Here is a 14,021-nt window from a genome sequence, read left to right as displayed (position 1 = left end):
GAGGCTAACATAATTTTTCCCATCAAACACTCATCATGGGTAGCTAACCTTGTCCTTGTAAGGAAGAAAAATGGAGAAATCAGATTGTGTGTGGACTTTAGGGATCTTAATCAGGCTTCCCTTAAAGATCACCATCCTCTCCCTTCCATGGAGAAAATCCTGTCCAGAGTCAGTGGGTCAAGGAGATTCTCTTTTCTTGATGGATTCTCTGGTTATAACCAAGTGTTGGTTAAAGAATCTGACAGACATAAAACAGCATTTACTACTAAATGGGGCACCTACGCTTATTGCAAGATGCCATTTGGACTAACAAATGCAGGTGCCACATTTTAGAAGGCAATGGAGATGGCCTTCAAAAAATTAATTGACAAGTTTGTCTTAGTATACCTGGATGATATAACTGTACATTCAAAAAATATAGAAGATCATTTTGATCATCTAAGACAGGTATTTCTAAGATGTAGAGAGTTTGGGGTTTCCGTTAACCGGGCAGCCAAGTGTGTCTTTGCTACAAGCCAAGGAAAATTATTGGGACACATTGTATCTAAGGATGGGTTGACCATTGATCCAGAAAGAACAAAGGCAATGCTTGCCCTTCCTCTTCCTAAACACAAGAAGGGGCTGCAAAGTTTCCTTGGTAGAATAAATTTTGTAAGAAGGTTTATTCCTAATCTTGCTACCATGGTGAAACCTCTTACAGCTATGCTTAAGAAAGGTATGGTCTTCTCATGGACCAAGGAAGGGAAGGAGAGTTTTGAAGAAGTCAAGACAGCCATAGCCTCAGCCCCTACTCTTATGAACCCAAATTTTGAGAAAGATTTCATCCTCTACACTCTAGGTGGTGAGTCAAGTATCTCTGCTATGTTGACTCAAACAAATGACAAGGATGAGGAGCAGCCCATAGCCTTCTTTAGTGAAGGGCTCAAGGAATATGAAGATAAGCACAGCTTTGTTGAGAAGCAGGCCCTTGCGGTCATCAGAGCCTTGAAGAAATTCAAGCACCTCTTGTCCCACAATAAGATCCATTTGTTGGTGCCCCATGCCAGTGTAAAAGACTTCTTCTTAAGCAAAGATATCAATGAAAAGAGAGTTGGATGGATCACTAAGGTAATGGAGTATGATATTGATATTCAGATTACCAAGTTGGTGAGAGGGAGAGGGTTGTGCAAAGAAATGTTATCAGGTCAGGATTCTGATGAAGAGGCTGCTATGGTAATAATAGAGCAGCAGGAGGAAGGAAATGTTAATGGTCCAAGGAGCTGGATAAATGATATGAAGATCTTCTTATCAGGGAATGGATACCCTCAGGGATTGGACAGAGCTAAAAGAAGACATTATAGACTGCAGTCCATTCCCTATGTTGTAATTGATGGTATCCTATTCAGGAGGGATTTTAATGGGACCCTGTTGAGATGCATTGAAGAGGATCAGGCTCAAAGGATGATTAAGGAACTTCATGATGGCCTTGATGGTGGCCATTTCTCTGCAAGAACAACTGCCATGAAGATCATGAGGGCTGGTTATTATTGGCCATCCTTGTTTCATGATTGTTATGGATATGTGAGAAAATGTGAGAAGTGTGCTTTCTTCTCAGGAAAATAGAGGCTTGCAGCTCTCCCCCTTCATCCTATTCAGGTGGATCAGCCCTTTACTCAATGGGGGTTGGATTTTATAGGCCCCATTAATCCTCCATCTAGTGCAGGTCATAAATGGATTTTGGCTGCTGCTGATTATTTCACTAGATGGACAGAGGTAGTTGCCTTGAAGGATGCCACAGAACCATCAGTTGTTGAATTCCTTGATGGAATTGTATCTAGGTTTGGTGCTCCTTCTACTATCATCTCGGACAATGCTAAGTCTTTTGTTGGAACCCAAATTTGTACATGGGCAATGAATCGCAATATCTACCTAAGCACATCATCAAATTACTATCCCCAGGGTAATGGTTTGGTTGAGTCTTCCAACAAGAATCTGATTAGAATCATGAAGAGGACAATAGAAGACAATCAAAGGGTCTGGCATAAGAAATTAAGAACTGCTCTATGGGCTGATAGGATAACACCCAAGAGATTTGTTGGGAATTTACCTTTTGTGTTGGTATATGGTAGAGAGGCCAGACTCCCAATTTCATTCGAATTCCCATCCTTGGAGTTGGCTCATCAGCTTGAATTGATTGAAGATAGTGCCATGTCAGTAAGAATGGAAGAGCTAATTGAGTTAGAAGAGAAAAGAAATAAAGCTATGCAGACCCTAGAGATGCATCAGCAGTAGATGAAAAGGAGTTTTGATAAGAAAACTAGGGTCGGAACCTTCAGAGAAGGAGATTTAGTTCTAAAGTGGGATGTAGATAGGGAAAAACCAAGAAGACATTCCAAATTTGATGCACTATGGAGTGGGCCCTATCTGATTGCCAGTCGCAAACAGGCTAATGCATTCCAGCTAAGCTAGCCCAATGGAGAGATTTTTCCCATTCCAGTCAATGGGATCTATTTGAAGCCCTGTTTCTGAAAATTTGGGAATCCATGTACATAAGTAAGTTCAGTTTCTTTTCTGTTGTTTCCTGCTTTTCAAGAAGTGTGTGGGCACAGCTGTCTCCCTGTGAGGTAGCAGATTTTGAGGTGTCTCAGGTTACAGAGGAAGTTTTGTTTTTTGTTTCTAGTTGCAGTTGTAGTTTTCTCAGGATTTCATGCTTTGATCTCCTCACAGAAGGGTTAGGGTTTCACAATATGCACAGACCCATTTTTTGACTCCATAGCCCAATGGATACATGAGGCCACTAGTTATACACATAGCAGGCTTGTGTCCCTTGTGAGTCACAAGAAATGTTATCATTTGTTCACTCTGCCAAGATTCAATTTTTAAATGTCCAGCCCATCCAACGGCTAATTCCCAAAGTTAATATTATTTTAATGCCTAAGCCTTATAACATGGTTTCTACGGCCTGTAGGTTCTCCATCTTCAGATCTAAGGAAGATCGACGGTTGGCGCTATGTCACTTTTCAAAAATTGCACGGCAGATAGCATAGCAACATCGCGCCCTGGTGACACGTTACCATGGTGGGTCTGCGAGGTAGGTCATCCAAGGTTCTTTGGTGGTTCGAATAAGTTCCACGGCACTATGGGCACTATGTTGCTATCATGTGTTGGCTGAAAAATCTTCATAGCGACATAGCGCCCGATGGAAATGTCTTACAACGGGCAGGTTGTGTCATACCAAAAAATGTTTACGGCGAGCCAGGCGAATATATGGTTCATTGGCCCAGCAATTTTCAGAGGGAAGGATGTGTAGAGTACGAGGTGGTTCTAATCGTTAGATTGAAATTGATCTACGATGGGCACCATCGCGCTATGAGGAACTGCTCGAGAGATATCAACAGCGACATAGTGCCTAGGTGCCACATGTCCTAGTGGGACCATATTTTCATGTAGCTAGCGCAGTAAAGGGTTTGGGTCGCTCGTGATCGCCAGATTAGTCCAGATCGACGGATGGCGCCATCTCTCTATGGTGAAGTTGCGCGATCTTTACCATAGTGACATAGCACCCTTTCGCCACGTGGATCAATGGGGCTAGGTCTCACCAAGGTATGTCTGTCAGGTATTGCCAGGTGGCATTCGAGTGTGGTGTGGTTGCTGAGGTGGCGTCAGGTATGATGGGACCAGGGTAAGAATAGTATAGTGGTATGACGAGTCTCCATTATCATCATATTTAAGGCAGATCGATGGTTGGCGCTATCTCACCATCGAAAGCTGCATGGTGCATACCATGGCGACATAGCGCCTTGTTGACACGTGTCTCGCTGGCTCAACCAAGGTTGGTAGTTAACAGCTGGCAATTAGTGTGATCATTACAGTTAATGATAATAGTTTGAAGGGTGGTGCGGTTAGTTCAATAAAAGGAGGTCAACCATAGAGGACTTCCCAGGTGGTAGAACGAAAAGAAGCGATTGGCCCGCGTGGCCCAATTGGTTTGTGAAATTAGGTTGACTTTCTAACCCCGCTGATTCATGAACCTAAAAAGAAAAGGTGATCCATTTTGTTGTGCGATCTGATCTTCATGATCGATCCAAACCACCAGAAATGAATGCGAAATATAGAGAGACACTCCACCATCTCAGTCAATCCATCTACCTGGTCAGAGCGCAGTTATGGTGCCATTTCTATCTTCTCAGGGCATTATTTGGCAACAAGATCAGATTTTCTTCAGATTCCCATGATTGTCCTTCGTAGGACTTAATGGCAGGTAGTTGCAGGGTCACTTCAGCTGGAAAAGATCTCAGTTATGCCTAAACTATAAAGGAAGATTTTGTAGTTTTTGTAAAGGAAGACCTTCTCTCTGATTTTCCTCTACTATTGCTATGCGATTCTAGTGAAAATTCCCCTATGCCTTTGAACTGTCTGATTCTCCACTTATCTCCTTCAGCCAATGGTATTAAAAATGCAAGAATTCTTTGCCTGTGCCATTGCTTTGTGGAAATCTGTAATCTGCATGACTGTATCTCTACTAGCCTATGAATGATATATAAGTGAAACTTCTTCCTTATGTCATTCATCTTGGTTTTCTAATCTGTATGTGGTTATTTGATTAAAGCAAGTCTAGATGTGTATATCCTTAGTTTCATTCTGGTTTAGTAGCGCATGTATGGGCAGAGAATTGGTCCAAACACTCTATTTTGGTGCATCACCTCCTTAGATTAGACTAGGTAGATTTGCCTTCATGCTCTTCTTCTCCCTTTTCCTCTCCAAGAAGTAGATAGGTGCACCCTGATAGTAAGAGGAAGTCAGCCTTCTCCGGAGACTCAACCTCATAGTTCAAGTCTCATAGCTTGGAGGTTGTTTCCATGTTTCACTAGGTTGTCCTCATGCATAGGCCTTGGACAAGGGTGCAAACCTAAGTGACAACTTTCACTTCATCAAAGTCAATAGAACAAATCTGAAAATAAACCATCTATGCTTCATCCACTGAAACATCATAATCAAATACATATCAGCAACCTAATCAGCATGCTCACACCCAAGAACACACTAAACATAATGCTCTATTAGCAATCCCTCATCCACAACAACAACTAGTGAATCCACACTAGTAGCAACAAACTCCACATCCATAGCAATATGTAGATCTCCATCAATACATTCTATACTCACAACACCATCAATCTCATTGCTCACAAAAAGATTCTCTACAACACATAACTCACTGTCAATAGTAATCAAATCATCCATGATCAAGTGCTTTGCAATCTCCATGTTAGACTCAATCAACTAATCATGAAAACCAATCTCCATCCCAACACCAAAAAGATTAAGAATATCCTCAACAATAGTCTCAAGTTTCTCTATAGGTTCTATATCAGACTTCATGAACTGATCAATAAAACCAACCTCTTCCACCTCGACCTTGCGATGCCATCTTCTCTCTCCAACAAGTCTTCTAACTGGCTAGAAAACTCTCTTCCAAATTGGTAGACTTTGGCTCCACAAACATCTATGTAATGCCTTCCTCATCCTATCCTTATCTCAATTAGCCGAACTAGCTTCAAACTGAGTAGACATCTCAGAAAACCTCCTCTCTACCACATCACAGAGATTCACAATCATCTTAGGGTCCAATCCTCTTGGAACCATCTCCTAAGATCTTCATAAAACCTCTACAACAAATCCTTCCCATGCTCCTTGTGATAAAACCAAATTATTTGCAAGTCAGATCTCAACCTGCCACCTTGCATGAACAATTAGGAACTACATCACAAGTCTAGGACCATGGATCTACAATCCATGAACTCTCTATGATCATGCCTCAACAAGATTAGTCTTCCATCTTCACATCCATTAATCCATATACAAGCCCTCTAAAATTGCAAGCCAAAACCATGATTTTCCACCTCACAACCAAGAGATCTAGGACTCCAAAAAGAAAAATACACCACCAGATCAAGATCTTCTCAAATCTACTTTTCCAACTCAAGTCTTAGTGCAAACTGCCTCAGCTTTCATGTTCTTTCTACATGCTCAAGAACAATTGTGCTTTGATACCATGTGACATAGTGCAAGGTAGGAGAACCCCCAAAGGAGATGTCCTAGCCTCCAACAAATAACCACACAGTGAAAACATAATAACAATGAAAGATTTGATACCAAATTATAATAATATATTCATAAAATAACTATTACATGCAATGTGTCAAGTTGTAAGGCCTTCCCAATTATGGAAAAATACAAATCAAGTAATAGTTCTACAAGATCCATCAAGATCTAATCCAAATTCTAGCTAGTCTAGTATCCATACTATGGTAGAAATCTCTAAGGAAGATCTCAACATGTGCTTGCAAGCCCATCAAGCAATTTCCTTATTTTCCAAGCTGCAACTACTAGCTCTTCTCAAAATTTTCTCCAAGATCCAAGTGTAAAACTACATCACATTCGATGCTCTGTTCACACACTTTGAAAATCTTTTCTCACTCAATTACTCCATCTTCCATGCTCTTCTCTGAGTTGGATGATTAATCACAATCCTACTATAAACTGCCTCACATTTGGCACTCTGTTCACAGACTTAGGAAAAACTTGCTCCTCAGCTACTCTCCACACTCACTCCTCTAAAAAAATGAATTATCCCTCCATGAATGTGTAAAAGACTCCACAAGACCCCTTACTTTTACCCAACTAAGCCACAAGTTAGCCACAACATAAATTAAATACCCATACATAAATTAAATGCCAAAAGTCGGTCTCCAATAAAAATTAAATGCCTAAAAATTGATGCCCGAGAAAAATCACGATATCTCATAGCTTTGATTGAATTAGAACTTGTGCTTCGAACTAAAGGTAGTAATTTAGTTCCTCTACAATGCCTTAAGCTCACTAAGGCTTATTCATTAAGGATATTTTTGGATTTATCTCGAAAGTCACACACAAAAACCCATCATGCAAACTACCAAAAATTGATATTCTAGGAGAATCACCATATCTCCCAACTTATAATGAATTAGGACTAGAGACCTTAACTAGAGATAGTACTCTAGGTCCTCTTAAATCCCTGATTTTTGCATCCTCTAACTCATTGCAAAAAATTAATTACATGGCCTGCAATAGGCACCCAGAAGCCAAAAAACACAACTCTAGCAACAAGGTAAAAATGGCTCTAACTTCAACTCAATCCATCCAATCTCTATGCAATCATGAGGAAAGGTTTCCAATGTGTCTCCAACACATTCCTAACCATGAAAAGCATAACTCCACCAAAATCCAAGCTCAATGCTCCTGCATCACAAAGAAATTGTTGGATATCACTCGACAATGATGATTCTTGCGAGAAAGTGCTTCAAAATTTCTTCTTTTCTCTATTGATGCTTTCCTTTTTATGCCCAAGTGCTCTAGCATGTGATGATGTGTCTAGATGTGTCCAAAGGTCTAGTCACAAGGAGGATGCACGATCTAGGTGTAGTAGGAGCAATCGTGGGTTAAGAGGATTGATAGATCTCCTTATGGAAAAAATTTAATAGATCTTTTAGTTAGTCAACATCTACAACTTACTTAGTTTTACATCTCTTTCTTTCTTTCTTTTTGAGATGGTTCATGTATTGTGATTCAAAACATTGATGGTAAAAATCTTTACACAATCGAATCTAAAAACAAATCAATGTGACATCCTAGGTGTTAATCCACATGTGGAATAACCTAACTTGAAGATTTGGTAACATGAAAAGCAGTACAAGGTTGACTTGATTAAAGTTTTTGGTTATAGGAATAATCTTTTTGTTTAGCGAAGTGTGGCTTTGTATTAGAATAATATAATGTTTATATGTACACTTTTCATGATTGGTATAGATATAAATTTGATGTATAGTTGCATGATTGTTTTATGAAGAGGAACTACAATGACTAGTCAGACATTGAAGATATCAACAGGAGCCAAAGACTTTTTGTATCAAATATTGAATACTTATTGTATTTTATTAAATGAAAAAAAATTGTGTTAAGACACTTCCTACAAAGATATTGACTTTTGAAACAATCATTTCCACATTATTATGATTATTGCTTATGTGGCATCGTTACTGAAATGGAGTCATTACAAATATACATTTGAGTAGATCTAAAGTCAAAATTACAACTCACCAATGACCTATTATGTTTGGTATTGAAATGGGACATGATGTGAAGGAATTCATATGATGTTGATGAGAAGTGAAAGTGTACCAAACATAAAACAATATGCCATTTAAAAGCCAGTCATCGAGCACAATTTCTTCTCTTAGTTCATTGCATGGGCAAGGGTAAACTCCTCTAATTTAACTCTCCAAAAAATTCAAAAGTCAGCAATTGGTAAGGCAAAAATAAAAAAATCATTTTTTTAGTGAAGGAATGTTTGTTCCATAGTAACATGGAGATGGGTCCCCCTTTTTGGCCTCGTGTTAGAGAAAGGGACGCACAAAGGACTCCATCTATGCTGAGGATGGGAGGATGTCCCCGATGTTGTCTATTTGCTGATTTGACTCTATTTATGTTCAATGTTAAATATTCCAATTCAATACAATATTCAATTATTTATTCTTTTAATTCTTTTATGTCTTATATTGCAATACATTTTATTTATATAAATAGACCTTTTCCATTAATTATAATTTAAAGATACATTTTTCAATAAGTACCAAACGTAAGAATATACAAGCCTACGTCCCTGCAAAGGATGGCGTAACTATGGCCTGTACAATCTTTTATTACTAACATGGATTGCAATATTTTCAGTCGATGAAATCGGAGATACAACGGAGGGCTTCAAGCGAACATGGTTCCTCCATTTTGAGAAAAAGAATCCATGGTCTTCTTCGTCACACATATGCACACTAATTTTGTTCCCACGCTTCTTGAGATATTCACAATAGTTCAGCTGTCGATCTCTCAATAAATCGTGCCCTGCTATCACAAAAAGCATGGGCGGAAGATCATGAAGAGTAGATGCAGCGACTCCCTCTACGGCCAGCGGATTGGAGAATTGATGATCTCTGTTGCTCCCCACAGGTAGGGCGAGCCTCCACAGCATGTCAGACTGCTCCAAACTGACCACGGGCGAGTTTTTCTTCTCCTCCTCTGATAACGTCCGTTCTTCACCTCCAAAGAACGGATACATCAAAATTAGTCCCTTTATTTCCATCTTGATCTTTGTGCCCGCCGCCCACAGGCCCACATGATGCGCAATGTTGCCTCCTGCGCTGTCGCCCGCCAGAAAAACCCTAGAAAAGTCTGCCTGGTGGTTCAGCCACGGATCCGCCCCTTCCCTTTTCCCTTCCTGCTGTTTGACCCACTGCAGCGCTGCGATGGAATCGTCGTATGCACAAGGCAGGCGGTGCTCGGGAGCGAGCCTGTAATTCACCGAAACGATTGCGGCGCCCAGCGTTGCGGCCCACATCTGGCACGCGCGATGCACCACGGGGGTTGCTGGGCTCACCAGGCAGAACCCGCCGCCGTGGTAGTAAATTATTAAGGGCACTTTACTCTCTGCGGATTTGGGGGGCAAGTAGAGGCGCGCCCACAATCCAGTTGTCTCATCCATCACCACGTCTTTGTATTCCACATGCTTGTAACTGAAATCACCAGGCTCCGGAAAGACTTCGGAGGCAATTAAATCGTCTGCTCGAACAATTGATCCATCGCTGTAGACCTTGATTACTCCGCTCATGAAATCCGCCACTACCTCGGACACACACTCTTCTGACATCTTTGCTTTCCTCGGCTCGCAACTAATCGTTTCCTATATTTAAAGACATTCGTCCCTTCTGCCCGGATATTAAACTAATAGTCAAATCGCACAATGGTCTTGCCAATAATACCCATCAAGAATTCTGCACCGACGACAAATATCTAATTCGAATTGTCATTAACCGAACAGCTGGAAGGGATGAACCGAGGCGGCTTAAAATGAACAGCACGTGTTTTGAAAACCTTGGAGGGTTTATTCAAAGTCAAGAATGGTGGATAGTTTTATCTTTTGTCTATTATCTCTGACTGGACCTTCACTACTCATCAATTTCCCATGAATCCATTGCCAGTGAGTCCCATTTCAACACGGAATACAATAGGTCGTGGGTGACTTGTAGTTTCAACGTCAGATCTACAAAAAAGTATATTAAAAACCCCTAAGTAGTATAAATTAATGTTTTGGATAATTTTGAATAAATATTTAACAGATATTAATATAAACATACATGTAGAAGCATCCAGATACATATATAAGAATAAAAGTCGCACTGAAACTATACATTGAATATATTAACATTATCTATTAAGTTGCACATAGTAAATCAAGTATATATATATATGGCAATTAATACAATATAATTGATTTACTGATGTTTCTCTAAACTAATTGGATTTTTCCTTAAATTCTAAACTTACCTGTTAACATGCTTATAATGATAGGGATCCTTGTAAGAACCATCGAATGTCTTAATATATCTTTCAGCATTCATTCTTGGTTTGTCTTGAGGTTGTTTTGTTAATTGTATGTTATGTCCATGTACCTATTAAGTTGCACATAGTAAATCAAGTGTATATATATATGGCAATTAATACAATATAATTGATTTACTGATGTTTCTCTAAACTAATTGGATTTTTCCTTAAATTCTAAACTTACCTGTTAACATGCTTATAATGATAGGGATCCTTGTAAGAACCATCGAATGTCTTAATATATCTTTCAGCATTCATTCTTGGTTTGTCTTGAGGTTGTTTTGTTAATTGTATGTTATGTCCATGTACGGACATGACCCTACATGGCCATAGCCACATAGACATGACCCCCAATGTTAATATATAAGCAAGTCATTCTTGTAGGGAAATATACCAATCTCACGACAATATTAAGTATCTTCACCAATGAACTATCATCTTCAGTCTATAGTCCTTGATCAATATTAAGAAAATACATTTATAGTGTAGCAGAAATTTATATATCAGTTTTGATTATTTAAATTATTCAAAATAGTCACACTTAATATTGTAGTAGAATCTATTCCTATTCAACATCGGAACTTCAGCCAAATATCATTAGAATATTGCTTTGTTACTCTATCAATGATCCTATATACTTTTACATGGTATCAAAGCCTAACTAATAGAGCATAAATAATTCTTTATCATTCAAGGTTCAGATCTATTTAATCTCTAAATTTCAACCATGGTGAATCACATAAGGCTAGAGGACAGACTTGAAGGTGCTTCCAACTTTGTGTCATGGAAGATTCAAATAATGATTATCCTTCGAGAACTTGAATTAGAAGGATACGTAGAAGAAAATAAAATAATGCCCAAAAGTGAACAAGATAAAATAATCTAGAAAAGACATAATAATAAAGCTACGAAGATCATTATAGATTTTGTTCAAGATCATATACTTCCCTCTATATCAAATCTAAAAGCTTCTTATCAGATGTTTGTGAAAATTCGAAACACATTTGAAATCAATAATACCAGTAAACTGCTCACCTTGAAATTAACTACTATACATCAATATGAACAAAGGAGACTCCATTACATCTTATTTCCTAAGAGCACAAAATTAAAAGACAAACTTACAACCATTGGTAATAAGGTAGATGACAAAGAATTATCTCCAATAGACCTTAAAGAGTTACCTATGTCTTGGGAATCCTTTATTTGAGAAATTAGCTCTATACACGAAATGCCAAATTTTGAGCAACTCAAGAATGATTGCACACAAGAGGAGTCAAGACCAATCACAAGAGGAATTAGTCCAAATCAAGAAGGAAAAATTCAAGCCTTCAAGCTAACACAAATTATAAAGGAAAGAAAGCTCAATTCAAATAGAAAAGAGGAAAAGGTTATAAAAAATAAAAGAAAAGAGACATGTCTAAAGTAAAATGGTACAAATATGACAAATTTGGTCACACTCACAAATATTGCTTGGAAAGGAAGAAGATTCAAGCTGCCCTAGCTAAAGTGAAGGAAGAAAACCCACTATTATTTTTGGCACTATCAAGTGAGCTAAACACTAACAAGAATATGTGGATAATAGATAGTGGGGCATCTCGACATATAACTAGATTAAAAGACAAATTTGAAACTTTTGAAGGTCACTCTACTGAAGAAGTAACAATAGGGGATAACTCCATTTATCTAGTGAAAGGAATCAGAATCTATTCAATTCAACAAAAAATCAAAGTTATTCTACAACCACAAGATGTATTATTTGTACCTAGCATGAAAAGGAATTTGATTTCAATTTCAGGCCTAGTAGATCAATGGTATTGTCTCAGATTTCATGAAGATAAATTTCTATCCTAGCCTATGAACTCAAATATTAAGAATGCAAACTCTAATGAAATTTGGCATAAAAGGCTCAAACGCCTTCATTTTTGTTCTCTTTCATTTGTAGAAAAGATTGTTACAAGTCTACCTAGTCTAAAATCTAATCATATTAGAACATGCAAGGGATATTCCTTAGGAAAATATACCAAAGGATCTTTTCCAAATAGTGAACATAAATCTAAAATCATGCTTGAACTTATTCACACTAACTTTTGTGGTCCTATGCCAGGACCTTCACTAGGAGGTTGCTTATATTATGTAATCTTTATAGATGACTTATCCTCTTGAAAACTTGGATTTATTTCCTAGAAGTTAAGGAATCAAAGTAAGTATTATCAAAGTTCAAAGGGTTTAAAGAATTAGTCAAAAATCAAACTAGGAAGAAAATCAAGACACTAAGATCTAGCAATGGAGGTGAATATATTTATAAGAACTTTAAAGAATTCTACACTTTTGATGGAATTAAGAGGGATTTTTTAGTGCCTTATAATCCTCAACAAAAAGGAGTAGTAGAAATGAAAAATGGATCCATCATTGAATCTGCTAAAACCATGATGCATGATCAAAACCTCCCCATCTTATTCTAGGATGAAGCCTCTAATAATAAAGTATACATTAAAAATAGATGTCCCCATCCAATCCTAGATAATATAACTCTTGAAGAAGCATTTATAGGAAACAAACTAGACTTAAGTCACCTAATAATATTTGGATGTCCTTTATATATTCATGTTCCAAAAGAAAAGAGAATCAAACTACAACCCTTTGGGAAGAAAGGTATTTTTCTAGGGTATAGTGAATCCTCCAAAAGTTACAAGGTTTATATTCCAGGAGAAAGAACTATTGAAACCAGCACACTTGTCAAATTTGAAGAGGATACTACTTATAGCCTCTCTATAATAATTGAAGAATTAAATGAGGAATCAATTACAGAATTAGATGAGAACTTCTTAGTTTAGAGTCAGAGAGAGAATGGTTCAGAAGATCATGAACTCTTGATATCAAATATGGAAAATGTGGAGAACCATAATAGTAAGAAAAGGCCACTATGGGAATGAAAGATGATTGAAGAAATAATGTAAAACCTAATGAAATATTTAGAAAAAGAAAGGAAACTAGAAGTCATTCATGCTATGTTACTCTAGTATCCAAACTCATCAAATCTGAACCATCAAGTGTTGAAGATGCATTATCATGTAAACCTTGGAAAGATGCAATAATTGAAGCATATTAATCCATATTTAAAAAATGATGTTTGAGATGTCATACCTAGACCTAAGGACAAATTAGTTATCTCCTCTAAATGGTTATTCAAAATGAAACATGCACCACATAGTAGTATTAAAAAATACAAAGCTAGATTCATTTTGCAAGGTTTTTCTTAGAAAGATGGAATTTATTATGAAGATACATTTGCTCCACTTTCTCAATAAATATCTATCAGAACCATTATTGCTATTTTAACATCCAATGAATGGAAAATACATCAAATGGATGTCAAGGTTTCCTTTTTTAATGGTGCTATTAATGAATAAGTATATATAGAACAATTAGAAGGATTTGTCACTCACGAGAAAAATGCCTGTGTGAATTAAAGAAGGCCCTATATGACCTTAAACAAGCCCCCAGAGCTTGGTATGAAAGGATAGACAATTATTTCACCAAACTAGGGTACTCCAAAAATGGAGTTG

The 14,021-nt window shown here is 37.8% G+C and overlaps 1 protein-coding gene across 1 annotated transcript; it reads right to left on the bottom strand.

Moving 5' to 3' along the window:
* Nucleotides 1–8,586: 8,586 nt before the first annotated feature.
* Nucleotides 8,587–9,794, bottom strand: LOC149532464 (strigolactones hydrolase CXE15-like). The gene has a single exon (XM_089806588.1). The coding sequence runs from the start codon at nucleotides 9,716–9,718 to the stop codon at nucleotides 8,699–8,701; it is 1,020 nt and encodes a 339-aa protein (XP_089662714.1). The 5' UTR covers nucleotides 9,719–9,794; the 3' UTR covers nucleotides 8,587–8,698.
* Nucleotides 9,795–14,021: the final 4,227 nt, after the last annotated feature.

Source organism: Cupressus sempervirens, chromosome 10 (genome assembly GCF_028749045.1).
Source record: "Cupressus sempervirens isolate cs-2001-9-10 chromosome 10, ASM2874904v1, whole genome shotgun sequence".
NCBI classification, from domain to species: Eukaryota; Viridiplantae; Streptophyta; class Pinopsida; order Cupressales; family Cupressaceae; genus Cupressus; species Cupressus sempervirens.
The sequence above is the reverse complement of the archived record's forward strand: the minus strand, read 5'-3'. Positions and strand labels throughout refer to the sequence as shown.

Excerpts from the sequence above, each read along its gene's own strand:
- LOC149532464 (XM_089806588.1), bottom strand. The coding sequence starts at position 9,718 with ATGTCAGAAGAGTGTGTGTCCGAGGTAGTGGCGGATTTCATGAGCGGA.